Raw genomic sequence first — 19,176 nt, forward strand, 5'->3', positions numbered from 1 at the left:
ATGTCTCTTCAAGGTTTTTTTTGCCCATTTTGAATTGAGTTGTTGTTTTAGTTGTTGAGCTTTAGGAGCTCTTTATAGGTTGTGGATGTTAACTTCTTAACAGATAAGTGATTTGCAAATACCTTCCCCAAGAATGGCTGAGTTTTTAATGATGTATTCATGTGATGTGCAGGGAATAAGAGGACAGGTTAGAGTGGAACAAGTTTTATTGTCTAAGACAATTTAATTCTGTATTACTGAATGGCATCATTTATATTAGCACCTCAGAAATGCTTCCTTCCAGTGTATTTTCCCCCTTGAGCAGTAACCACTGTCTTGCCTTCCAGGGCCATACATTAGTTTTGCACATACTTGAACTAGAATTGTAAGCTCCTTAAAGACATGGTTTCTGTCCTTCTTTGTGCAGATAATGGTAGAAGAGTAAGTATTTGTTGCCTAAAGTCAGTATTTCTAGTTTTGAGTAGTTTATGCTGTTCATCTACATTCTGGCCACTGCCCAATAACTCTGATTTCTATAACTACAATTTCTGTTTAGTATTAGGATTCTTTCGATTGCAAATAGCGGATACTTGACCTAAACAGACTTCATTTAAAAAGATAAGGAATTGTCTTACTTAATACTAAGCCCAGCGACCTCACTGGCTTCAAGCAGTTATTTCAATAGTTAATAGTGTGGTCAATTTCCAGTTTCTTTCCCTTCATCTTTTGGCTCTTCTTAAGCTGTTGCTTTCCTCTCTTGGGACAAGCAGTCTCATGGTCCCCACATGCCTGCCCCTTGCTGTTGTGGCCACTCCCTTTCTTTTTCATGAACTTTGAGAAGGAGAAAAACTGAGTCTTGGACATGTACTTTGAACTCTGGATAAAGCTTTGCCTGAAGCTAGACGGACAACTAATTATCGTCTTTTGATTAATCCAGTTTTGGTTCTGATCTTCTATGTTGTTTACAACGTAAAGCTTTCCTATAAGTCTCTATGACTCTTTGTCCTTTCCTGAGACTGTCCAGGGAGTTACAGCCTCTGGTGTTAGGTCTGGTTTGGAGAATGTATTGTTTGAGAAGTATTTCTGCTTCCTTTCCCAATTTCGTATTATACTTCAGATAATGGAATGGTTTTGAAGCTTTAGCCAAGAGCATTCAGATCCATTTTTCTCTCCTTTTCTCACTTTTACTTTTTCCCCCCAAGCCCATGAAACATGATGTAATGAGGTTCTCCTGTGTATGTGGATATTTATATGTTAAATTTTTTTTTTTTCAGACGCTCAATCTGAAAGCTGACAGAGCCAGACATCATGTTGAAAGGCTTTAGATTTTTCGGTAAAGAGTTAGCAATATTTCTCCTGAAACCCCAGATAATTTATAATTAATTTTAGAATTCATCTGTGTCAAGGGACTACGTTTGTCCTGAATTGCTTGTTTTGAGGCATCTGAGAGCAGGCTCCAGCTTCTTATAGACTCTGAGCTGGGACTGATTTGGTACTCCCCGGTGCCCCCCGCCCTTCAAACTTCTCTGAATTCATTTCTTCAGACCATTCATTCCTCAGTGGCTGGGAAGGAGTTTGCTCTCTGTCAGCCCCAGGTTTGACTGCTCATTCCTCACGACCAACCAAGGACTGTGTCTCTAAGTTGTAGAAATCTTCCAGGGTGGCTTCTCCTTGGCTAACCCTCCTTTCCTAGGGAGATGCTCTTGAGGAGTGTTTCCCAAATGTTCTCTGGCTTATGCCATTCGCCATCACAGTGGAAACTAATCCAGAAAAAGTATGCAAAGACTGCACATAGAAGTATCTACCTTTCAGGGGGACCACTCTGAACAACGCATCTGAGCTATGAAAAAGTCGTTAGTGTCCGTCATTGCCCTCAGTCTTAAATTGCTTACCATGGTTCGCAAAGCCATCCGTGTCCTGGCCTCTGCCCACCTCTCCAAACTCTTCGCTTGCAATTCCGTGTCCTTCATTTGCTACATTGCAGCTCAGAATTGCACCCATCTTGTACATCCATCATGCCTTATCCCTCCCAGAATGTATCTTCCCAACCCCACATCTTCCCCTCCCCCCTCTGACTCTCTCCCTTTTCCAAGACAGATTCTCCATCCCAGACACTGCAGTGTCACAGATCAGCACGGGACAGAGAAAGCACCATGAGCTTTTGTATACCAGCTGACTAGCTGCAACTTCTGGGTTTCTCCTGCCTCAAGATCTAGGACGTGGATAGGAAGGAAGGGACCTGCTGCTTAAGCCCTTCTGGGGGTGGGGTTAAGGAAACAGAATATAATTGCCAAGGCCAGAGTCATAGAAATCTTAGTACTTGGCCAAAGGAATAGAGAATAGGAAATATATTTGATGGCATTTCTCTTTCACCAAATGGGAATTAATTGTTCAAAACCTAGTTAGCATAAAAGAATCAAATTGGCTAATTTGGGAGGGGGGATGTTTTAGAATTTTAAACTTGACGTTTACACTTAGCATTCTTTCGTATTTTGTCACGTCTTTGACTTCTTGAACGGTTTGGCTGGTGGGAGCCAGGAATGCATGAGACACGAGACACTTGCAATCCTCTCAGCGTTCCTGGGGTTTAAAGGCAAGTAGGAGCCGATTGCCTCTGCTTGTTTCCAGAATAACATGAGGCAGAGTAATCAGCTGCAGTTGCTATAGATAATTACGAGTTGATTTTATGGAGTAAGTGAGCAACGCTATACTTACACAGTAAAAAATTTATCAGACACAGAGCTTCCCTTCCTCCTCCGGACCCAGCCCAAGGGGGAAACAAACCTTCCAAGAAAACCTTATTTTAATGAGCACATTTCAAAGGTGCTGGATTTATGGGAGACATCAGGAAACACCGACTGCAGTGACTGTCTCTGTTTGTCGTTCAAGACTTTATTGGTGCCATACTGGGATGAGTGGGGGATGGCAGAGAGAGGGGAGAGTTGTCAACTAGCCCATTAGCCTACAAAGACCACCACTTAGAAGAATAGCCATATTCACTGGCTTGAAGCCACTATAGCGTCACTGTCACTGTAGTTTAAAAATCATTTCTTTTTAAAGTTCAGTCATAGTGGATTTCACGAGAGAGAGAGAGAGAGAGAGAGAGAGAGAGAGAGACATATGAAAAGCCTTCATAGAATATTTCTATTCTTTCTCCATGTGCTCCTTGGTACATCTATTATCATTAGGGCTCTCTAGAACGAAGCCACTGAAAGCCCTAGGGTATCACAAATATAAACATACGATTTCTCATATCAGTATTCTTTTGCTAAATGGGTCTGGTTATCAAATAATTTAGCATTAATTACTTTATTATGTCGTATGCTGGTATTCATCACGTGACATCATCATTATTTTATAAAGCCTGGCTTCCTCACTAACGTGCACAGTAGACATCTCTATCAAATCACAGATATCAAGACTCCAGAGCAGGGGTTGGCAAACATTTCTGAATACGGGGCTGGCCGGATGATGAATATTTTCGGCTTCGTGGGCCTTATGCTCTGTGTCTTTGCTACTCAGCCTTGCTGTTTTAGGTGAAAGCAGCCTCGGACTGCTGTGTGAATGAATGGGCTGTGACTGTGTTCCAGTTACTTTAAGCAGGTGATGGGCCTGGTTTGCCTGTGGACTAGAACAAAGTTCAGAGACTTGTAAGTGGCTGTAGGGGCCAGGCAGCTACTGCAAATAGGTGAAATGGCTGACGGGGACTGCCACTAGCAGAGAGGACATGCCTTGTCTCAAAGGGGCAGTTACTTCTTCGCCTGTGACTGCCTGATACCAGATCTTGTAATTCAAGAATAGCTGGACATTCGTATTTTTATGCAAAGCACCTGTATCAGTTGGCAGCTGACTTAGTTTTGTTTACAATTTTTTTGATGTTCATTATTTATTTTTGAGAGAGAAACAGAGCATGAGCGGGGGAGGGGGCAGAGAGAGAAGGAGACAGAATCTGAAGCAGGCTCCAGGCCCTGAGGTGTCAGCACAGATCCCAAAGTGGAGCTCGAACCCACGAACTGTGAGCCCAAGTCAGACGCTTAACCAGCTGAGCCACCCAGGCTCCCGCTAACTTGGTTTGGTTAAGAGGATGTCGTGCAGGTCAAGTTGTACGCCTTTCGTGGGCTCTTTTCTGGTCCATGAGCTCTAGTTTTCTAGCAAACTCTAGAATTTTCAGGTGTAACTATTATGTATAAATAAGACATGCCTAGAGAGTGCCATCAGACGTGTATAGCAAATAATCTGTCTCTGCTGCTGCTAACGACCCCTTCTAGTGCCAGTGACAGACATCAGTAATTGATTATACCACTCTTTCTGCTGAGCTTGGAGAGAAATTCAGAATAATTCTGTACCAGGGGTCACAAAAGCCACAACCGATGAATTAGTTGTGTCCTCTGATATGTAAGATATTTGTCATTCCTGTTCTAGAGGGTTCTCTTTTAAATGGTTTTGGGATTACCCTAGAAAAATGGCTTTAGACTTTTTACTCTATGACTTTATTCGTAAAGAAAACTAGCTTAGAGTTGCTCCTAACCACAGAATGCTTGAGAAGACATTTATCAGAAATAACAAATAGGAAAACAAGATAAGATTCTGTTCTTATGGCAGTATCAGATTTTAGATTCAAACTTAAGGAATTGAACAATATCTAGAGCTGGACGGGCCCTTGGAGGTCATTTAGCCGCATTCCTTCCTTGAAGTTGGATTTCTGGTCCGGTTTCTTTCCCCACCATTCTGCAGAGTAATGTGAATTAATAAGTATAAAGGGGATTTCTTCCCCCTTTCCCCTTCTTTCACTGCCTTTGACCCTTGCGCACAGTCACCGCAGAGTGGGGTGTTCAGAACGAGGAATTTCTGTGGATGGGTCCGTGCCCTCTGGGATGCATGTACTTTTGGGCTCTGGATGTGACACGCACCTGATACAGCCTGCGTGAAACCCGCTTTCTTGCCCGTTGTGACCACATGACACTTTGCATATTTTTGTCTTCCTGCGTCATTTCCTCCTCTACCCGCTGAGACTCTGTACTTGTCTTTCACATTTGATCTTCTCCAAGAATTCTGCTCTACCCATTCTAACCCTCACCGAACCCGTCTCTTCTCTCAATTTCTTCACTGTTAAGAACAGTACTAACTTAGCAGCGCCACACTTTATTATGTTATTTGGTTTAATTCGTAGTGTTTCCTACTCCCCCCACCCCGGAATTAACATTTTTTCCCTGCCTTCTAGTCCAGTAAGGATTGTGAATGGTGTGAACTGAAAGAGCATTTTTTTAAAAAACTTGTTTTAATGTTTATTTATTTTTGAGAGACAGAGACAGAGCGCGAGTGGGGGAGGGGCAGAGAGAGAGGGAGACACAGGATCTGAAACAGGCTCCAGGCTCTGAGTGGTGAGCACAGACCCTGATGTGGGGCTTGAACCCATGAACTGTGAGATCATGACCTGAGCCGAAGGCAGAAGCTCAACCTGCTGAGCCACACAGGCGCCCCTGCATTTTGTTTTTTCAGTAAGCACTTAAGTACAGCCATTCACTGAATGCCTTCTATGTGCTACTTAGTAGGGCTCTAAATGCAGATGAAACAGGAAATTGGACCCTCCCCTTGAAGACCAGAGACTGGTGTCTAATGGAATTTAAAATGTCCTTTGAACATTTACAACTTCACTAGAAAGAAAGCTCCACTAGGGCAAAGCTCTTTGATTCATTCATTGGTAGATCTCAAGTGCCCAGGTCAGTGCCTCATGTATAATAAGTGCTCAATAAATATTTCTTAAATGAACTTTTATATATCGGGCCATCCCTGCAGGACTGTTCATGTAGGCAGATTATATTCCTTGCCTTTCACTTCGTTTATGTGTTTCTCCCCTCCTGGACCCCAGCCATGTAGTTTTCCCAGCCACATGTAAAAACAAATCTTGAGTATCCTTCTAGAAATATTACCTGTACATGTATACACACGTGTGTGTATGTGTTTGTATTTTACACAAACTGTGGCCTGTCAGTTTCTTTCCCTTAAAAATATATCACATAGTTCTGTGTCAGTGCATAGTCATTTTACTTTTAGTGGCTACAGAATATTTTATTGCCTGGACATTTCATAATTCATTTAACCAGAAATTTATTGATGGATATTTGGGTTATTTCTGATCTTTGGCTTTTCCTAAATGGTGGTACAGTGTGCATCCTTGCTGTAAAGTCATTTTGCAGCCTTTGCAGGTAGGAATTTGAGGATACATTTCTGAAAGTGGCATTGCGGAACTCCTAGAAGTTCAAAGTGTTGAAGCATTTGTAATTTTGATAAGGATTGCCAGATTTTTCTCTACAGAGAGTGTGAATATGCCATTTTGCCATACTCTTACTGATACCATATTTTATCAAAGTGTTTGATCTTTTCTGATCTGATTAAGTTACCAAATATCTGTTGTGGCTTTAATTTGCATTTCTCTTATATGAGTAAGTTTGTACATCTCTTAAATGTTTACACACTTCCTTTTACGTGTTCTGTCTTCATAACTTTGGTCTGTTTTTCTGTTTGATTATTGATCTTTATCTTATTGATGTGCAGGAGCTCTTTATGCATTAAAAAAATTCCCTGGCTATGCTTGCTTGTTTATATTTCCATGTGATTTGTCCAATCAGCTTGTCTAGTTACCAGTGCCACTTAACTAAAAATCAGTCCTGTTGCTATTTCTATTAGGTTTGTGTTATAGATGAGTTTAGGGAGAACGGACATTCCCATGGTGTTCAGTTTTATTTCCCCAGAACATAATAACATCTTTACATTTGTTTAAATTTTCTTTTGTGTCCTTCAATAATATTTTAAAGTTTTTTTTTTTCTTATAGACAGTATACACATTTAAGAATCTTGCTGGATGTTTTAATATGCACACATTTGTAACTAGCATTTTTCTTAATTTGACTATCACTTGGGATATATGTTTCCTGGTCGATTTGCACGCAAATAATAACATTATTTGTAAAAATGCACTTTTTCTTCTAAAAAAATCTTTTACTTCTTTGTTTTCTTTTGGTCTAATTAGGGCTCCTCTGTTAGGCAACTCCAGAGACCACCCTTGTGTTGGTCATTCCTTCCAAAATAGTGATGAGTTGTGCTGATAAAGGACATTGTTTCCTAATTCTTAACTTTGGGAATATTTTTAATGTTTCCCTATTAATATATGATGCTGGCTTTGATTGAGAGAGGTCTGTATTTATCGTGTTAAGGAACTGGCCACTCGTTATTTTATTGATATTTTGGTTTTGAAAGGATGTGTTTTATTGAATACTTTGTGTGTGTCTGGTGACTCTTAGTTTTCACCTATGAATATGATAAATTTTAAGTATAACACTTTGCATATTGAACTATCCTTGTATTCCTGTGATAAGTTCAATTTGGTCATGGAATGTTATTCTTTTAATATGCTGCTAGATTTAATTCTATTTCCCTATATTTAGGAGTTGTGCATTGGTTCTCAGATGTGAGATCTGTGTGTGTATGTGTGTGTGTGTATGTGTTTTCTTTTTGGGTTTTGATACATATTATCCTATCTTCATGAAAAGAATTCAGAAACTTTTCTTTTTCTATGCTCTTAAACAATTTAAAGTATATTGAAATAACCCATTCCTTAATTGTTTGGTAGAATTCTTTGAAATTCTTGACACATATGTTTTCCTAAGAGATAGTTCTCTGACTTTATACCTTTTATGGTTTTGTTAACTTTTCGACCCCTTCTGGGGTCGATTTTGGTAGTTAATATCTTCCTTAAAATCTACCCATTTAATCCACATTGTCTAATTTATTTGCATGGAATTAATAAAATAGTCTTTTATTCTCCTTGGTATCTGGGGTTATTCCCTTATCATTTAAAGATATTTCCTGAGTAAAAAATAAAGGACATGTTAAAGATATTCTAAAGAATGTTTTTTTAAGAGACGTAAAAGGAGGATATAGTTCACTTACTATGCATATTTTATTAAAACTTAATTATTCCTGAGATCACGTTGATAAAGCCCAGAAGTTGAGATGAAACATTTCCTTCCTGATCCCTCTCTTCTCTTTTTGACAGGCCCTGAAGAGGAGAGTGAGGATGATCCCCAGCTTGAAGGCAGAGATCCTGATACTTGGCATGTTGGTTTTAAGATCTCGTGGGACATAGAGACGCCTGGTCTGGCAATACCCCTTCACCAAGGAGACTGCTATTTTATGCTTGGTAATTAGGAGGGTTAAAACTATATTGATGCTCTGGTGTCTAAATTTTAGACTGTTGGCTACCTATTTTGAATGTGTCTTTTGGAATAAGCTTTTCAGGTATTTTATAGTGATAATGAATCTTCTACATGTAACTAGTTTTTTTCTGTTTGTTTTTATTTCCTTATTCTTTTTTAGCTATCGCTCATTTTTAAAAGCTGCTTTTTTTTTTTTTCCTCCTCCCATTCTGATTGTTTTTGGAGTTTCCCAAATGTGCTAAAACAGTTTTCAGGACTTTCCCTGAGTTACTCCGTCATCCAAATCAACTTATCAGTGTGAAGTATTCAAATGATTTCCCTCTCCACACTGGGAGTGGAGGCTACTTAAAATGATTTCCCTGTCTGTATAAGTTCTTAGTGAAAGTTTTTTTTCTAGTTCTGAATTTAGTTTCTTCTCAGGAGGAGCTGACCTGACAACGTGGCCTTTCTGTGCACTTGTCTTTGAGTTCTTTTGGGGGGGCAGCATCTCAGGCTTAGGCTAACCGGAGAAGCTGCAGGATTTGAGCAGCTTTTGCTCTAAGTTCTTTGTGTTTTTTTTGGATTTTCTGCTTGTCTTCCAATGCATTGCATGTAAACTGTATCCTTCTATACTCACAAAGCTTCCCTGGGTTTATTCTGTCACTGGCTTTAGCTCCTGATTATCCAAGGTTTATCTCACTCTTACCTGCCTGGGGGAATCTACTCATGTATTGACTTTAGAGCTGGGGAGCCCCAAGGCTCAAAGCCGGTATTTATGATAAGAGTTGCTTCTCAATCAATTGAGTATTTATAGAGGGCCCGTGATGTCCTCCATGCTGTGTAAGGTTCTGGAGGAGATGCTGGAAATAGGTAAAACTTGGTCCTTGCCTTCTGGAAATTCAGAGTTTGGATTAGCTCTTCAGGGCATTACCTCATTAAGCATTCTCCAAATTTCAGGCATCTACACATCAACTTGAAGATTCTTGCCATATCCCTGTGCTACCTGTACTATTACTTATGTAATATTTTTCTCTCAATAGGCTCACTTTCTTTGTTTCACTGAGATGGGTTCATTTTAGAAGGAGATTCTCTATCACTATCTTAAGTGGAAGACAAGTATCACTTGGCGTAATTAGAAGAGGTTTATAAATATGGAAAGTAAAACAGTATTAAGTGCCTGCTGCCTTTGGTTGCTGCAGATCCTGAATCTGAGTCCTGTTCTGTCTTTATGAAAAAGGGACACGTGTAACTGTTAGAAACGTATTAACTGTACAATGGTACCAACCTGGACTTTCTCCTTGTCAGCAACAAGATGGGAAGGTCATTATGTAGAGAATGACTTTCCCGTGGTGCGTGATTTGCTGGTGCTTAATGCTGTGTCCCTTCACCTCTTCTCATGGGGTGATTCCCACATTTGCCCAACACTGATCGAAGTAAGCCCTAAATCTCTTCCCTGCCATTTGCATGTTGCTTTATAATTTACAAATCAGTTTCACTTAAGAGTCTCAATCACTCTCCGAACAAGTTTGTGAGGGAGATCGTATAGAGATTGTTCTTTTCTTAAAGGATGGTTTGCAGGTTGCATATACGGTGCTCTTCCTGCTCTAAAAGGGACAATTTAGTTTCAATCCCAATACACTGAAATCTCTATGTGGGCACATTTTTAGGCTGAAGGTCAGCTCTTACTGAGAGAGCATCCCCTGCTTGCCTCAGGAACTGAGTTTCTAGTTTGAAGTCTCTGCCCCATCGACAAGCATCATTTGTAGGTAACAGATTATTCCTCATTTTTAATGTACAACCCACACATGGGTATTTACCTTGAGTATACATGGGTTTTAATTTCAGCCAATAAACCACTTTCCTCTGGATGCTTTGTTCACGAGTTTCTATTCGCAGTTTGTATCTTTAAAGGAAGTGAGAGTCAGTTGGGGCCGTTTTAAATTGCCATATTAATTTTCTGCATTTAGAAATTGTAAAGATACATTTTAAAAGTTCAGCTAGCTTCCATGTATTTAAGAACAATCTTGTGTGTTCTTTTCTGATTATGAAAGTAAAGTACATGTTCATTGTAGAGAAAAGAAACGCTGAAAGGTATGAGCGATAGAAGAATATAAAAGTCAGGTTCATTGCTGTTTTCATATATTCCTTTTCAGTCTTTTTTCTATACATACATGCATCTGGGAAAATAGTAGTATGGGAATGACAGCCACATTTAGTGGGGATTAATGACAGGTCAAGCATTCTTTTAACTGTCTCCATAGCCCTAAAAAGTAGATGTTAGTTATATAGGACAAGAAATGATTCAGGTTAAATTGATGTAGTGACATAGCCGTGGTTACACAGTTAGTAGGGCGTGTGGATTATAACTTGTCCTTTTATCCCATTTGGGCTCTGACACCCACATGAAACCCGCCCTCCTCTCCCTCCTCACTGACCCCTGCTCTGGGCTCCTGGGCCCCCCTCTTGCTCCCTCATCACAACGCCTATGCTTCACCTAAAGGCTTTAGGACTAGATTGTTCAGGAAGGAAAGAGAAGATGATGACAAGGGTGTTCTGGGTGCTTCCTCCTTTTCCTTTTCTTTGTAAAGTTCTGTTTCTCTTGCCCGGAAATAGATTATAATGAAAATATTAAGTAATTACATTGCCCCCTTTACCTATATGTTGTAATGAATATACATTTCAAATATACATTTGTCCCTTTAGCTATTGTAGGTGATAAACAGAAGTGAGCGTTATTATTTTATTTATTTTTATTAAAAAAATTTTTTTTAATGTTTATTTATTTTTGAGACAGAGAGAGGCAGAGCATGAACGGGGGAGGGTCAGAGAGAGAGAGGGAGACACAGAATCCGAAGCAGGCTCCAGGCTGTCAGCACAGAGCCTGACGCGGGGCTCGAACTCACGGACCGCGAGATCATGACCTGAGCCGAAGTGGGACGCTCAACCGACTGAGCCACCCAGGCGCCCCACGTGTTATTATTTTATAGGAGCTGATATCCAAGACATAGTATCTATTCCTGATTTCCCGACTCCTGCCTTTAGCTCTAGGCGAAGTAGCTGGTACCCTATGGACCTGGGCCAGCCACAGCACAACGTACCCAAAGCGCACCGTTAGAATATATTCATGTAGAATCCACTTATTCCTTATTATTTATTATTACTCAGGCAGATTCTTATTGTCTTGATTAAGAACGCATGTTCAGAATTTTCTACAAATGAACGTTGCCCCGCCGCCTCTTAAGCAGCATAAAACAAAACTAAAAGCAGCCGCGGTCTCTTGCTACCTTTTCTCTTCACTTTTTAAAATCCAAATCCTATACGGAGCCCTGCCGAGGGACCTCAGCCCTGTGCCGATATCTGAAATCTGAACTTCATAGCACTTATGAAAAGGAAACAGTTTAGCTCAATTTATAATAATATATTGGTCTGCAGAGGAAGTGCAGACTGAACCCTGCTGTCTCAAGCAAATACTCCAGGGGTGTCTGATGGGGAACGTGTCGGGTGCCTGTAATAAATCCACCGCCTGTGGAAGTGAGTGAAGGCCCTGCTGGCAGTGCCTGAGGACACGCTTAACTGGGGTTGTCACGGTTTACTTTTAAATTGGAATCTTTGCCCTAATCTCAGAGTTAGACATGACCAGATTTGCAAACAGATTTACAATTTTCACTAATTTTCCAACCAGGACTTCAAAACACACTTAGAGGGGGGACAAAAAAAACACACTCTGGTCTTTCTCAGGGTAGGATGATTTACTTTGCCACAGATGTTTTCCATAGACTGAATGTAACCAGGGCGTTAGGGACTTAAAAGTGGCTCGGAGACAAACTGCGGGTTTGTTTTTTGTAGAAAAGATTATACAGTTCAAGGGACATCAACCAAATTATGTTCATTAACCAGGAGCCGGGTGTGGAGATGGGATGTTTCGGGACAAAGGTGAGGGTGCTGGGTAAACATTTGGGGCAGACCTCCTCCCCTGCCCAACCCTTCATTTATCCTTTTGTTTTTTACATGTTACTACTCATGACTCTGTTCTGTCTGGTCTCTTTATTTTTGTTTCCTTCAATCCAAACTCAATTTCATTTTCAAATAGCTATCTCCAAGCTTCAGTTACCAAGTAAAATTTCCATGGCGAAAAAAGAGAGAGAGAGAGAGAGAGAGAGAGAGAGAGAAAGCAACGTCAGTTGAAATGCACGCTGTTTCTCTTTCGTTTTTCTTTTCGGTTTTGCTTTACTTCACCAACAGTTTAGGGTAGAATGATGAAAAGGCCATTTCCTGTCAGGTGACCAGGTTCCAGACTCACTGCGGTGACTATTGGCTCTGCCTTGTTAGTGTTTGTCTGAGTCTCTGCCTCCCCTGGAAAACTAGGGCTTCGTGGTACCTGCTTCTCAGGGCCGGTGGGAGGCCAAAGAAGAAAGTGCTTTGTATGTGGGGGCCAACCAAGATTGGGAGCCGGGCCCTGGCGTTCCAGGAGAACCAGTGAGGCGGGCGGGTGACAGAAGAGCACAGAATGTTGTGTTCTTATCCTGCTTCAGGCCCCGAGTTTTGCTAGCTTCGTACCTCCCTGTCCCATACATATCTTTGCACATAAAGGACCTGCAAGACGGGGACAGCTCACCAACTGACTCTTGAGGGGGAGAAGAGTTGCCGTCTGGTCAGGGTCGAATCGGAGCTCTGTGGGAACCATGCTCTTGCCGTGGTCGAGGGCCGAGTTTACCTGTAGAGCCTGGTCAGTGGTGTTTTCCAGATCAGGTTCACCTTCTTTAAAATACCTCTGGCTTGGTATTTCACAGAACACTGTGAACGTCTGATGTGGTCTAACCCGAAAATGTACCATGCTTCTATTTTGGGCGTCAACATGAGCGCTCCAGTTGGAGTGTGTCGCCTCTAGCCTTCTAGAACAGAGGCTTCTAGGAGTTTAAAGCCTCTTAACTGGGGTTCCTCTGGGACTTAACTTGGAGACTGTGGTATCTTCGTAAATCCTATTGGTGTCCCTCAGTCCTGCCCCGATTTAGACATTTTATTCCAAGGAAAAGGCTTTTGTTTTTTCTTCCTCTGACCCCATTCCCTTCCTCCCCCAACTCTTGACTGACCAACCGAAGTTAAAAAGTTCCTGTAATTTATGGCTTAATCATAAATTCTAAATAATTATACTTTATTACCTCTCATGGGCCTTGAAATGTAGGTGCTATGTTCTGCTTTCTGCCGAGGCAAGGGAATAATACAGAAACAGTAATAAATTATAACTTGAGGCTGCAGTCGGTAAGCTTGAGGAATTGCCATTTAAGTGGAAAGTGCTCGAACAGCCAAATGAGCACCTGTCATGTTTGTTTTCACTTTGAAAAGTAGAAACATGACAGTATAGTTTCAACTGCTCATCCAATACGAACTCGTGGTGTTCTTCTTACCTTCTCAGCAAACTACATTATTTGCCCCTTGCTAGTCATGTTTTTGCAGGATGTATCTGTCCTCCTGAAACTTTCACTCTAAACCGTGCCCGCAAATGCTGACATTTTCAAACTTGTGCTTTTTGTCTTGATAGCCTGATTCTTTTGTATTCAGCGGAATTAGAGAGAGGGCCACTCTTGCGGAACTTACCCTGTGGATAGGATTCCTGGGTCCTTGAAAGGGTTTGTCTGTCTCTTACACTTTCTTATCATTTCCATTCTTTGTGCTTATTTTCGGTCATTGATGTCTTGAACTTTACCTGAAATGCATGAGTACCTACTGAGGGCCAGGCACCGTGCTAGAGGCTTTGATATATTTTCTTTCTTTCTTATAAGTAAGTCCATCAGGTAGGTAGTCCTCTCTCTCCAATCCCTATTTTTGCCAGAAAAGAAAATTGATGGGGATTGCCTGCTAATGGGTATGTGGGTTTTGTATTTTTTTTTAGGAGTCTGAAAATGCTTTAAAATTCATTTGTGGTGATGGTGGCACAATCCTGTGAACACACTAAAATACATTGAATCATATGCTTTCAATGAGTGAATTGTTTGGTATGTGAATTATATGTCAATAAAGCTGTTTTATAAAAAGGAAATAGAGGCGTAAAGAGGTAAAATAGCTTCTTTAAGGTGACGTACCTAGTGAAGCTTGCGTTTGAATGCAGGTTTTTCTTTTATTTCTTAAAAAAATTTTTTTTTAATGTTTATTTATTTTTGAGAGAGAGAGAGACAGAGAGAGACAGAGTGTGAGGGAGCGAGGGGCAGAGAGAAAGGGAGACACAGAATCCGAAGCAGGCTCCAGACTCTGAGCTGTCAGCATAGAGCCCGACGTGGGGCTCAGATCCATGCACTGTGAGTTCATGACCTGAGCTGAAGTTGGACCTACTGAGCCACCCGGATGCCCCTGAATGCAGGTTTTTCTGAGACCAAAGCTGTTCTTCCTTCTGCTGAATCATGCAACTCTACTAATTATGTAATCATGGGATCTTTCTTCTTTCGAAATGTGGGAAAAAGTAATTGAACTGATCAATACACACATCTTCTCATTGTAGAGGACTCAAATAGTATGGAATTATATAGACTAAAACTCGGAACTTCTTTTATTTTCCTGTCAGGTCCTTTTGTCGACATTAACGTAAATATAGTTATGCCAACATATTTACATATATATTGCTGCTACTTTATTAAAAAAGCAGACAAATGCAACCTTTTTATTCTAGTACTTGCTTTTTTTTTTTTTCTTAATATATCCTGGAGATCTTTCCCTGTCAGTACCTCATTCGTATTGTTATTGTTATTATAAAACAATATCAAACTAGGAAATAAAAATTCAAGCAGTTGAGGATGATCTAAAATGGAATGGAAAGGAAAAAAACTCCTTGTCATGTCACCTGTCCCCAAATTTCATTTCTTCTTAAAAACAATTTTTTTTTTAAATTTTAGAGAGAGAGAGAGTGCATGCAAGAAGGGGAGGGGCAGAGGGAGAGAAAGAGAAGTTCTTAAGTAGGTTCCACATTCAGCATGGAGCCCAACATGAAGCTCAGTCTCACGACTCTGGGATCATGACCTGAGCAGAAATCAGGAGTTGGACACTCAACTTACTCAGCCACCCAGATGTTTACCCCAAGTTCCATTTCTTAAAAGTGACCACTTTTTAGCATATTTGCGTTTTATTCTTTAAGTGATTACCGCCTTCACTTTTATTTATTTATTTATTTTATTTAAAAATGTTTTTAAAAAATGTTTATTTATTTTTGAAGGAGAGAGAGAGACACAGTGTGCGGGGGCGGGGGGGCAGACAGGGAGGGAGACACAGAATCCGAAGCAGGCTCCAGGCTGTCAGCACAGAGCCCGATGCAGGGCTCGAACCCACAAACCATGAGATCATGACCTGAGCCAAAGTCGGACGCTCAACCGAGTGAGCCACCCAGGCGCCCCACTTCCTTAACTTTTAAACACTTGCTTAATACTTCTCTCTCTTCCTCCAGCAAATTGAGGCATTGGCTGTCCCTCCATTAAGAAAAATGTGAAGAAAAAAGAAAAATGGGGAAGTGGCTTTCTTAAACTCCCTCACTTTGCTGAGTTTTATTACATAGCATTTACGTGTGTGTGTGTGTGTGTGTGTGTGCGCGCGCGCGTGTGTGTGTGTTTGTAGTTGATTACCTTATAACCAATATGTAGATAGACTCTTGACTTTTAGAATGTAAAATGGGGGGTGTAAGTTCCCTTTGAGCCATATCATTACTCTGACATCATTAAGGTTTATATCGTTTACACACTAATCTATAATTTTGATAAGATGACTATGCTTTCTCTGTACACTGAACCTGAAATTTGAAAGCCGGTACATACCAGTGCTTATGTATATGTGTCCCTTATTGTAGAACCAAATAAAGTGACTGGATCCCGTAAATAGAATGTGGAGTCCACAGCAATCCCTGACGTTGTTCCATTGAAAGGGAATGTTACAAATGTCAGGTCAAGATTTTATACTTCATCAAAGACCCAGAATTGTGCTCCATTTTAGCCTACTTTGTATTTGAACCATGGCCTTCTTGTGTGGCTCTCACTCTCCCCCTGGAATTCACAATTGCCTTTCCTGATTCTTATTGAAAGAATAACCATGCCATAGTGCTATCTCTGTGTCACTTGATGTTTTGTCTTACTACCAATTTCATGTTTTGATAAATACTGACTTCTTCCAGTTATCATACTGAGATTTCCAGTTATCATACTGAGATTTCTCCTCCTTGCAGTCCTTTGCTATTCCATTTTTAAAAATCTGGATCTTATGTCTTTCTCTTACTTGGAATTTTCTAAAAATGTCTTCTATCTACCCTCTTTCAGGTTTCTAAAAATGTGTAACCTCTGTGTCACCTAACACAGTACTGTGAACATGGTAGGTGCTTTAATAAATAATTATTGAGTTAATGAGTGAATGAATAAACCAAGGATTGGTTCCTCCACCTCTACCCCATTCCATGGCAACCACGGGCAAAAGGAAATATATAATCTGTCCTAGAAAGCTCCTGATTGGAGAGTTTTTGAAGTCCCTCCCCAAAATAGGTGGCCATTCATTTAATACTTGGGGATCTCCAAGAGATAGCTTTTAGAATCTTCCATGGTAGTCCATTCCTTCGGTGACCCATGCTTTGCTTTCTAATATCTAGTCCAAGTGACCATGTGATATCACAGAATTGTCTAAAGTGATGCAGTGTTCAAATCAATGTGTACATTCTCTTCCAGATCTTTTATTTAAAAAAAAAAAAAAAAACTACTAAAGACAACAGAAATGTGTTGGTTTCTTTTAAGCTGAGGATAGATGTGTTACTATGAGTTTTGAGATCCTTGTATTTTTTCCTATTTTATGCAGTCAGGGTCATGCTGTATTGGGGTAAATCTGCATCTGGGTTGGTTGGGTGGAATTTTTCCTTTTGGTTGGCTGTCTTAATATGCCTTCTTTTGCTCTCTGTCTATATAACATAACTCCTAAAAGCATGAACTGTGGGAAAAAATTTTCAGACTTTTAATTTGATTGCATATCCTATGTGCATTCTTTGCCACTTCTGTAAAGATAGGAAGAATAGCCATAAAGGAAGTTTTTTAAAAATGTTTTTAATTTAAAATTTTAATTTTTAATTTGATTCTTGTTACGGGTTTCAGTTCAGGATCAGCCTAGGAATAAGTTTCACTTTCCTAAAAACAGTCAGTCCCTGAAGCAGATTTCTTCCATGATGGGATGTTTTCATTAAACTCTTCCTGTGCAATTATTCTTCTATCCATAAATATTTAAAATTTCAAAAAAGATCTAAATTATAGTCCTCAGTCAAATCATTGTCCTAAAACTCTCCCTTAAAATTGGTTTTGGCCCAAACATTTTTCCTTTTCTTTGTTCACACTGTTCCCTCCACCTTGTGTTTTTCTCTCCATCTATGTATATGTATAACACTTATTTAGGATGATGTTAAAAACTTAATACCACAATGGCAGGGGCACCGACCAATCAGTGTGGATGCCATAATTCTTTTTTCCCTCTGGACTATAAAGATTGGCATAGAGGTCTTATCTACTGGAGTTAAGTTTTTTTGAGAGCCAGTACTATGTGATATATATTCTTGCACTACACAGAGCACTTAGTGCCTTGTACGTAACAGGAACTTACCGTATATTTGGAGAGAACATCCTTTTTTCCTCCCGAGGTTTTAACCAGAAACCACAGCCATCTTTCTCAGTTGCCAGGGGAGAATTAGATGTGAGATAGGAATGAGTCAAGCGGGAAGGCAAAAGGTATATGGAGGAACAGAGCCAAGAGGTTTAAGTGGCTGGTTCTGTCTCATTGATTAACTTTATTCGGGCAATTCCAGTTCCCACCGTTCACTGAAGCAGCGGGCAGAAGTGATGGGTCTGCATATTCGGAAGGGGAAAAAGAAGAAAACTACTTCATTCAAGTTTTCCGTCCACCTGACCTCCGTCCCTTCTCATCTTTCTCTTTCCCCAAGCCTCTGCCCTCCAGTTTGTCGGGAAGTGTTACAATCTGGAAGATTAAAGGCAGGCCTTGCCAAAGTGGGATTAAAGTTCATTTTGCGTATTTAGAAAGTGAACAAGAATGATTAACCTCAAGAATCTATTCTCTTTTCAAGCCAACAACAAACTGAGCATTCCATAAAAGTTAATTTAGAAACAAGAGGGGGAAAGTCGCATATCCCGAGGCCATCTTCACCTCTGTGCTTGTTTTTATAGAAGAATTTTCACTCCCAGGGAAGATTGTATGTGGGGGAAGGTTTCCAAAACTAACCAAAGCTCATACCGCCTTCACTGATGGCTGTGTGCCATGCTTTTCATTTGGGGAATGAATGCCTCTTTTCTGAGGATCTCCTCATTGAATGTTATCTGTGGGATCTTTCAAAAATAATGATACTTATTGTTTTCTTTTTTATTGCTACGTACAAAAGTAGTAATGTATGCCTTCCAAAGATGCCGTCTTAGGATGTAGTCCAATTCCAGAGATAAATAAATATGAAGAAAAAAACGTATGCCACGGAATTGATAAAATGTAGTGTATGTCCACTTTAAACAATTTACAAACTATAGGAATGTGCAAACGCAAACAGATCATATTATCCCCATGCAGAGATATTATTCACAACTATTTGGTCTAACTCCATCTAGTATTTCTTTCTATACTTGGAAATACATATAATTTTTTCTTTTTAGAAAATTAATATCCTGTTAGATATGATGTCTTTTACCCTTTTTTCAGTACTTTTATATCTTGAGCATTTTTTCTTATTAAATATTCCTTGAAATGTGATTTTTAAAAATGGCTTATTTGTGACCCAGTATATGATCTATTCTTGAGAATGTTCCATATGCACATAAGAAGAATGTGTTTAGGATGAAATGTTCTGAATATATCTGTTAAGTCCATCTGGCCCAGTGTGTCATTCAAAGCCATGGTTTCCTTGTAGATTTTCTGCTTTGATGATCTGTCCATTGCTGCAAATCAATCAGCATGATTCACCACATTAATAAAAGGATAAGAACCCTACGATCCTCTCAAT

At 40.0% G+C, this 19,176-nt stretch overlaps 1 protein-coding gene across 5 annotated transcripts in view; it reads left to right on the forward strand.

The window, feature by feature from the left end:
* The window catches only part of FTO (FTO alpha-ketoglutarate dependent dioxygenase), a 389,506-nt gene that overhangs the window by 136,558 nt on the left and 233,772 nt on the right, over positions 1-19,176 (forward strand). For all 5 annotated transcript variants that reach the window (XM_042918172.1, XM_042918177.1, XM_042918175.1 and 2 more), the window contains exon 4: positions 8,036-8,179. In XM_042918172.1, the coding sequence (XP_042774106.1) occupies positions 8,036-8,179 (144 nt within the window). The remainder of the gene's footprint in view (positions 1-8,035; positions 8,180-19,176) is intronic.

This window comes from Panthera leo, chromosome E2, assembly GCF_018350215.1.
Source record: "Panthera leo isolate Ple1 chromosome E2, P.leo_Ple1_pat1.1, whole genome shotgun sequence".
Lineage (NCBI taxonomy): Eukaryota > Metazoa > Chordata > Mammalia > Carnivora > Felidae > Panthera > Panthera leo.